We start from the raw sequence: 9,733 nt of genomic DNA on the forward strand, positions 1-9,733 counted from the left end.
CCGGAGGATTTTTGCCGACCTTCTTGTAGGGCAACAAATACATCATTTGACATAATTTTCTTGACAATATTGTCCGTTGTAAACCCTAACTCATGACAATACTGTCACATGCAACACGTGCACTTTTTTCAGTAATCCATGCATACTTTTCCATGCATGCGTATATCTTCATTGCCTTGACAGCATTGTCCAATGTAAACGCGCCGTAAATGTTTGTTGGGAGTTGGTTTAAAAGTATCAGTGCCAAAATTAGTTGGTATCGAACGAAAAGTATCGAGTATGTACTTGTATTTACTGGTATCGTTTCATCCCTATTTTCCATTTCTAAATGTGTATTTTGCGAAGCCAAGGCATTAAATTAGCCTGGCTTTATATGTACTAGTTTATTAAACGTCGCGTACTTCTCTTTATACATTTAGTGTTTCTGCACACGTACGTAAAAGGATAATAATTCAATAGACTTTGGAATGCGTATAAACAACAAAGTACAATTCACATAAAGTAGGTGAGAAAATTATAATTAAAAAACGGACGAGCAAAATTGTCCCCACAAAGCCACTTGTAGATACATATATTTACATACTTCTTTATCGTAGAAGGTGCTGTAAATACCAATAATATATTTTTGTGACAAGTGAACATGGAGTGGACAAGAGAAAAAACACTCGCTCTTATAAATGAATACCGCCAACGGCGAGGCCTATGGGATATGACACACGATGATTATCGGAAGAAAGATGTTAAGCAAAATCTTTTAATGGAAGTTAGCAGCAGTCTAGGCGGAAACATACCTGTTGGGGAAATCGAAAAGAAATTCCATACCCTACGTACTCAATACCACCGTGAAATAAATCGAAATAAGCGTAAAGAACCTTACAATTCGAAATGGTTTGGCTTTAAGAACTTACAGTTTCTAAGCTCGCCCATGGCCCGTCGCTTGTCAAGAGGACGTGTTAAAAACGAAATCTCGGAAGAGAGCACTGTTACCACTAAATATATTATAAGGGATTTGACAACACAACAACATGAGAACAGCGGCAGTTCTGCGAACTCAAGCAACAATTTAAATGAAGAGTTTTTAACATTGCATCAGAAACCAACTATAACAATAGAAGCTATGGAGAACAACACAAGCCGTCGAAACGCGAGTCGTACAAGGGCGTTAGAAAAATTAATTGAAGAAACTACCAAAGATGTTGAGGATATTGATGACAAACCAAAAATCTCTGTTTCCTTGAGTCACCACGGTTTTACTGCTGAAATGCACCCACAGGAAGAAACAAATAATCATGGAAATCATTCAGAAAGTCACACAATAGAGGACGATGACGATCACATAGAATCACTCCAAATACAAGCAGAAGAAGAAGGTATTGTATACTCTACGTCGAGCGGTGCTAACGGGTGCGATGGCGGGCCAACAAATCAACAGACAATACATCAAGGACCATTACCTACCCGTATAATAAAAATACATCGCCGTGACACATGTACCGAGCCTGAATTTTTTGAAGAGGATGCTGTGGCAACACTAGACAACAAGCGCGTTTTCTACGAAAGCACTGGGCAGCAACATTGTGCAACTATAGTTACGTCGACGCCAACTGTAGTATCGAATACAACAAATGCATTGATGAATCCCAAAATCAAAATTCACCAGCAAAAAAGGCAACCTCAATTGCCAGGGCGAAATTTAGATGAGAATGTGTGTAGAAAAACTGGGACAATGCGCGACGAATTTACAACGTATGGAGAGTACGTGTCTAATGAAATGCGTAATATAACGAACCGAGAAGTGTTATTGGGTCTCAAGCATAAAATAAATACTGCTCTTTTTGAAGCACAAATGGCTGAACTACAGAAGTGAAAGCAACCCGATTGACATAGTAATGTTGGTTTATGTAGTGACAAACGAGTTCTAAAACTATTTAAAATAAACCAAAAGCTTTAGCAAGTTATTTTTATATTTAAGAAACGTTTGCCCACTTCCATTTTAAAATCCCAACAAGAACAGCTAGAATTTAAGATGCTCGTGAGTGTATAGCTTTTTATCGTAGCTCCTTATGCTCCATATGGACACATATTGACAAAAGGTAAAGCAAAACTAATTTTCCCAATTTGTTTTTGTTACGCACGCAAATTTATAAGAAAGTTTTATTTAGCTACCACAGTGAGGGAATTCACTCATAAAACTCCGAAGCCAGAAATTTGGCTGTATATTCATCACACAAATCTCGCAAAAAACTAAATTTTTATCTGAAGACGTACATACATATATACCTTTTTTAAGTTGAAGAAATCGTTCATTTCATATACATTAGGGCGGGTCGATTTTTTCCAATAAAATCGCATATGCGGAAAATGCTCAACGTATTATTCTGAACAACTTTGTTTAAGAAACTATTGGTCTAAAACCAATTTAGAGCCAGCGAATTTTAAGGGGAAGTTTCATATCAGGTAATACAAAATATTGTGGGAAAAACTTATACAAATTTATGAGTGTAAGGGTACAAAAAGCACTTCATTTTTTAATACTTAAATAAGAACGTTTTTAAGTCCTACAATTCCAAGCGGGGTATTTTTTTTTTTACTAAAAATCAGTCACAGCCATAACACTTCCACGTACGTGAACGTAATGTTCAGTTCCTTGTACGTGGCATGGAACTAGTGGGTCCGGAAGTGATAGGTCTTCAAATTCTAAATATTCCTTCAAATGGTTGTGCGGAATGTAGTAATTGTCGGTTCTGTTAAAATATTGTCATCATCCAAATCTATCATACCGAAATAATTGGAGCAGTCAAAATTAATTTCACATTTCTTGTACTCTTTAAGTTCTTCTATTGCCTTTCATCGTAAAGAATTGATAGCATGACATTTGCTGCATGAGCAAAGTATGTGTTAGAAGCAGACTGCCGTATATAATGGAATGTTAGTATTTAGTGTTAAAGTACATGGGAACATAAACTCTTACAAGGTATTCTTCTAGAGTTTTTAAGTTACAAGGTGGTGAACTTGTTGAAACGTATAATCGTAAAATTCGGCCGGCCTTGGTTAGCCAACGGGAGTGCGCTACAGGTCCAGGTTTTATGTTAGCTATTTTATTTTATTTTGTCGGAACCAGGCAGGGCGTAATTTAAGTCCGATTTCAATCATTTTCAACGGTTTGCTTTTATGTGGCAAGCACAATAATAATACCGAGTTTGGTACACATTGATCGAACGGTTACCCAGATTCACATATGTGGTCATAAGTGGGCGGTGCCATGCCCATTTTCCAAAATTTTATAATAAACGTATTTTTTGCTAAATAATTATTGCAAACATCAATTTTGAATAAAGTAGCTACAGTATTTACTGATTTCTCGAAGATTTCGTATTTCTCTAAATATCCGTTATATGGGATGTGGGCGTGGTTATGGTCCGATTTTAAAAATTTTCGGTCGTTTGGTATGTTGTACCAAGGTCAACAACTGTGCCAATTTTGGGAGAAATTGGGGGAGCGGTTCGAAAGATATACACATGTAATCATAAGTGGGCGTGGCTATGCCCATTTTCCAAAAAATGTATAATATTCTTATTTTTGTCGTATAAAAATCATTTTAAATATTAATTTTGAGTTAATAAGCTTCATTAGTTACTAAAATATCGCAGTTTTCGTATTTCTGAAAACTACCCTTATATCGGAGGAGGGCGTGGTTATTGCTCGATTTTTTTTCAATACCATCAGTCCTACGCTAAAAAGAAGTAAACATACCAAATTTCGTTACAATATTTAAAATTCTAATCGAGTTATCGTGTGCACAGAAGGACAGATGGACGGACGGACAGACAGTCACCGCCACCAACTAAATTTCTACTAAATTATCGAAAAAGTTGTAGTCAGTATCTCGGAAACTAAAGGAGATATCTAAAAACTGATAACAGCAGTCGAAAGACCTTATTTCAAAATATATAACTGCATCTAGAACTAAAAATAGTCAAAATGGCGCTTACGACAATCTTTTACCCAGGCGACGAAATGTTGATCAATATTTTAAACTTTTTAATCAAATTTTTAGAATTTGTTTGAGCATGCAGCTTTGTAGCCCATTAAATTTTAGTATAACAAAGTGCAAGTTCTAAGTAGTTTAGACTTTCCTTTGAGTTTTAGCAATTTTTTGTTCACGCATTTTCTTCCATACAAAATATGTTCGAAATTTTTTTGTATGAAGAAAAAGAGCAAAACCTTCCACAAACACAAATTCCCAAAAATCAACAGTAGATAAGTTCGCGCATTTTCTTCCATGCAAAATATGTTAGAATTTTTTTTGTATGGAGAAAAAGACCAAAATCTTCCACAAAAACAAATTTCCAAAAATACAAAAACAAATTTCCAAAAACAATAGATAAGTCCTAGCTACTTTAAATTTGCAATAAAAATGAATGGGTTACAAAACTGCCTATTCAAAATTTTTCTAGGAAAACTAATTAAAAAGCTCAAAATTTTGGTGAAACTTCTTCGAATTTTGCTAATTTTTGTACAAAGTTTCATTAACATGGTTTTTGTTATATAACGAATCAGTACAAAACAAAATTACAACAAACATTCTTGGAAAAAGGCGAATCTATACAAGGTGGTGTTACCGGATCCGCCATTCCCACGCCAGCCGGTTCTACGTACCGGAATGACTCGGGTTTTACCCGACCAAGGGCTGTTGCTTCGGTGATCTAACCCCGTTTAGGTCGGCGAAGTATCTCAGAAGTTGTTCGTCCATAGGGCTACATTTGCTACGTATTATTCTGCTCAGGGCAGGTATCGAGTCAAACCCAGGGCCAGAAACTTACACCTGCTGTGTATGCCAGAGACGACTACACCACAACTCAACCTCAGCCTGCGACGAGTGGAGTCACCTCAGAGTCTGCTCACTCCTAAGGACTCATAGACAGTGGACCACATGATTTGTGGGCCCCCTGCTCCTCAAACCGAGCAGCCTTCACTGCTAACCCCAGTCCACCTGAGCAGCTCAACACAAACACCACAGCACCATAACATAACAACACAATAGACCACACCACAACCACGACAAACCACACAACAGACACAACCACACCACCATCCACACGCCGCCGCCAAAACTCTTGGAGGAACTTCCTATAATCTGCACGGTATGTCAGACCAGGATATTCCGTAACGTGGCATCAGTCAAGTGCAACACCAGCCATGGCTGGTGCTACTTTAGGGCTTGTTCAGGTCTGCGCACCACGCGAGATTGGACGAGGAACTTCGAGGGCCCGTGTTGCGCTGCTCGGTCTCAACGACGCCACCCACTACCACCACAGGGCGGCATCCTCGACAGCAGCGCACACAGCCATTGGCGGCAAGGCAACACACTTTCCTCACACCCCGCATAACAACACGTCTACCGAACCACATGAAGCTCCTTCAATTTAAATGTAACGGACTTCAGAGCAAGATCGAGGAGATAACCGTCTTCATGGGAAGGCATGGTATATTGATAGCTGCGGTCCAAGAGATGAAGTTGCAAAGCAATTCAACATTGTTGAATTGTGCCGTATATAACGTGCACCGTCGAGATCTCAAGTTTGATAGAGGTGGTGGCTTAGCGTTCATCACGCAGCACACCGTGTAGTATCGTCTTATTGAAGCAGACATCGACCGCAGGGATACCACCCTAGAATGTCAGGGCATTGCTATCCGGCCAGGCGATGTTGAGCTAGAAATATTTAACGTTTATATACCCCCATGTCACTAGCTGCCCGGCAGGATATCACCCTGATATAGGTGCGCTCCTCAGAGGTGAAAACCGTATGGTAGTTGGTGACTTTAATGCACACCACGACCTTTGGCATTCATGCCTGTCAAACGATCGTAGAGGAATAGACTTGGCTGAGCAGATAGACGATTCGACATGCTGTACAATGAACGACGACGCACCCACCAGGATTATGGACAGCTGCTGCAGCTCGCTGGTCTGATAAACAGCGTATCATGGCGGCCTATGCCACGACAGTCGGGTCTACGTAACCGGAACGACCCAGATTTATATCTGACCAAGGACTGTCACTCCAGCAACACTCCCCAAAATGTCTTTGGGGAATTTGTATGCTGCTACAACAACAACAACAGCTGCTGCAGCTCGCTGGTCTGATAAACAGCGTATCATGGCGGCCTATGCTGACTTTGGCATCAGACCATCTGCCCATTGTCATCTCGATCGATATACCAACTGACTTTGCTTTCGCGGAACACCGGACCTATATCAACTTTTTTAAAGTTTATTGGAAAGGCTTGTAACTTCGCCTCTGGTGTGAGTTAGCTATGGTCAACCGTGAGGTCACTGTCCAATCCGACGAAGCAGGACGACAGGGTCGAAATTTTTTTCGGCGAACATGCATCGTCGGTCCCGCAGCAATGCGCGAGCTATTTTAGCCGGCAATTCATACTGCATCCTCCGGTGGACAAAGCCATGCGTCGAGTGACCAGAAGGCTGCACAAACTGCCAACAAACTGTGCCCCTCTTGCTTTCACTAGCGGTGAAGTTCAGGTACCCATCGGGAAGGCGAAAACCTCCAAAGCCATGGGGCCCAACGCTGACGCCGGTTCCTCTGCTGCCCAGACAACCGAGTCGACCTCGGGCTTACCGGCGGAGCAGCCACTCCTCGCAGAGACACCAGCTCCTGCAAACACGACTGGGCCTACCGTCACCATTACCTCAGAGAAATACGTGCCCTAAGCGGAACGAGAGCGAACTACAGCTCTCCGACCTTGACGAGCCCTATCTATGAATACGCGACACTTGGCAGTAGCCCAAGCTCACGATAGTGTCGACGGGGCGCTTGAAAAACGTTATGTGCAGGCAACTATCCGCAGGTGAATAGTCAGGTTTCTCAATACAAGGATATCGGAAACCGACATCGGGGACGGCGTGGTACAGCTACAAACTACCAGAGGTTGCCCACAGGGAGGAGTTTTATCCCCGCTTCTGTGGAGCTTAGTTGAAGACGAATTTCTACGGACTTTCACTGACAATGGTATCCGCTGTCAAGGGTAGGCGGATGTCATTGTGATTATTGCCAGAGGGAAGTTCGTGAGCACTATGTGATATAGTTCAAAGGGGACTTAACATAGCAAGAGGCTGGTGCTTGAGTATGGGCCGTCGCCTCCGAAGTGTTGGGGCTGTAGTCCCAAGATCCTGAGATGGATGTATACCATGATAGTTAGACCAATAGTTACTTATGGGGCAGTAGCGTGGGTCTCGAGAACCTTCGTTGCAACTCACTAAGCTTAAACGTCTGGCGAGTGTATGGATCACGGAGCAATGCGCACAGGCCCGACGGCGGCGCTGGAGGTGATTCTCGAGCTCAAGCCGCTGCACCTTACCATAGAATAGGTAGCAAAGCAAACTCTATTAAACTTCGCAAGAGAAGGCCTTGGTAGAGGTAAAATCCTACCATCGAGGAACAGAGACAAGCTAGGCTTCCAAATTCCATTAGCTCTGCTCCCCACAGACGACAGGCCCAAACTAGTTAACTTTGACAGGAAATTCAAAATAGTGCTTTGCACCAAGTTGACTTGGAGCACCTCTCTTATGAAGAGGCAGATAAAAGCGAGCTCAATGCAATGGCATACAGACGGCTCTAAAACTCCCGACGGTATTGGGGCAGGCGTCCACGGACCAAGGCTAAAGCTTTCGGTACTCATGGGCGTATACCCAAGTATCTTTCAAGCGGAAGTCTATGCCATTAGTCTGTGTGCAGAGATTAAACTGCGTAGGAACTATCGTAATGAAAGTATTTTCATCATGAGCGAGTGTATTGACAAGCTCAACGCCCTGGCTAGTAGTATATGGCCGCTGTGGTGTAGTGGTAAGCAGTGCGCGCTTTCACTCATCAGCGCCTGGGTTCAAGCCCTGGTAAAAGCATCATCGCAAAAAAAAAATATAGAAAAAGTTTTTTTCTTAACAGCGGTCGTCCCTTGGCAGGCAATGGCAAACCTCCGCCATGAAAAACAGCTTCTCATAAAAAACAATCGCCGTTCGGAGTCGGCGTAAAACGCGCACGACACAAGTCGGAGGAGGAGTTCGGCCAAACGCTAACATATGTGTAAGCGCCAATCTATTATATTAGCTCTGATCCAATACTTTTCGTGAAAAATCCTGTAAAACTGTCAAACAGCAAAATTACTCTCTGAAGTGAGAGTAAAAGTAAGTAACAATAAAAAGTACGGGAACAAAAAAAACATTTTTCCTGTAAAAACGTCAACCAGTGATTGCTTGACACTTTTCATGATTTTACCAGAAGAAAAAGTTCGGGTAAAATCTTGCAACTTCATTCTCTACACAACTCTCCAAAAGTCGCTCTCATTTACAGGATTTTGAGGTACGGTAACATTTTTCCTGCAACTTCCTGCAAGTTCGTGTAAAATCCTGGAAGTTCATGGAGTACTGGATCAGAGCTATTATATTATTCTAAACGTAGTATAAGTTTCGCACGAAAAAATGTTCGGTATAAATGCAGAATACGTACATTTTTCTGATTAAAAAAATGTATATTGGAATCGATAGGGGTCTTAGTCCTCATTATAAAGGTTTTTTTTTTGAGGTGGAAATAATAGTTTCTGGTGTTATTGAAGGTCGAAAAATTTGAATTTGTTTTAATTGGAATAACTAAAAAACTACTGTATTAATTTAAAATATTTTGATGTCGTTTGAAAGTTATTAAAAATATCTTTTTTTTTTTGGTATACATATGTTTTACCTTTTGTGTAAGGCTTATGAGAAAAATGAGTTTTTATAAAAAAAAAAACATGACAAAATTAATAACAAAATGATTTTTATTGTTAAATAACGTTACTGACAACATAAAAAATTAGCTAATTACATAAAAGAGAATAAGGTTTCATGAGATTTATATATTTGCATTAAAACATTTACATTTTACTTATTTTAAGTGATTAAAAGTGTATTACTATTGTATATATTTACCTCGTAATGTATACTGTGTAAGATGCACTCTGCAAATGGTGTTCAGCCACACTTCTTCGGCAACACAGAAAGGAAAATTCTACTTCCTGAGGATTATAATCCCTAAGTGTGTGGCCGAAGGTCGCCTACACAGAAAGGTGTTCTCTGCAAAAGGTGTTCATCCCCTCTTGTTCGGCAACACAGAAAGCAGAATTCTACTTCGAGAGGGTTATAATCCCTAAGTGTAGCCGAAGACCGCCTACGCAGAAAGGTGTTTTCTGCAAAAGGTGTTCAGCCCCTCTTCTTTGGCAACACAGAAAGGAGAATTCTACTTCGTGAGGGTTATAAGCCTAATTTTATCAATAAAGAATAATATGATTATACGTCAAAACAGAGGTACTTTTATTACCTTTCTAACGACATAAAAATCTTTGAAATATCATATCAGATATTTAAGTTGAAAAAGTCAATTTTTTTACTTTTTGACCTTAAATAAAACTTACATTTTTTGTTTCCACCAACACAAAAATGTGTTGTTGTAATCTGTATAAATTCCGTTATAGAGGCCACTATTTTTATTTTTTGAGAAATGTACGTGTACTGCACTTGTTCCAAATGAAACTGATTGAGCCTTATCATGAGTTTAATTTTCCCCGAACCGGTTCACTTTTCACTTTTGGTGTCCATGGTTTTATAAAGCTGATGCCAGATAAAACTTTGTAGTTTTGCGTGACATTTATAAATTTGCCAGCAAAGCGCCAGACGCAAAAG

The 9,733-nt window shown here is 40.3% G+C and overlaps 1 protein-coding gene across 3 annotated transcripts; it reads left to right on the forward strand.

Annotated features, from left to right (window-relative positions):
• The first annotated feature begins 283 nt into the window (after positions 1 to 283).
• On the forward strand, positions 284 to 3,153 carry LOC118754409. 3 transcript variants are annotated; one of them, XM_036489280.1, is made up of 2 exons: positions 284 to 505; positions 597 to 3,153. In XM_036489280.1, exon 2 carries the CDS (start codon positions 641 to 643, stop codon positions 1,865 to 1,867), a length of 1,227 nt encoding a protein of 408 aa, XP_036345173.1. In that variant the 5' UTR covers positions 284 to 505; positions 597 to 640; the 3' UTR covers positions 1,868 to 3,153. The 3 variants fall into 3 exon arrangements, with proteins under 3 accessions (XP_036345173.1, XP_036345175.1, XP_036345174.1); XM_036489282.1 differs by having other exon boundaries at positions 600 to 3,153; XM_036489281.1 differs by having other exon boundaries at positions 284 to 501.
• Positions 3,154 to 9,733: the final 6,580 nt, after the last annotated feature.

Source organism: Rhagoletis pomonella, unplaced genomic scaffold (genome assembly GCF_013731165.1).
Source record: "Rhagoletis pomonella isolate Grant_MI unplaced genomic scaffold, Rhpom_1.0 Rhpom_scaffold_03846, whole genome shotgun sequence".
NCBI classification, from domain to species: domain Eukaryota; kingdom Metazoa; phylum Arthropoda; class Insecta; order Diptera; family Tephritidae; genus Rhagoletis; species Rhagoletis pomonella.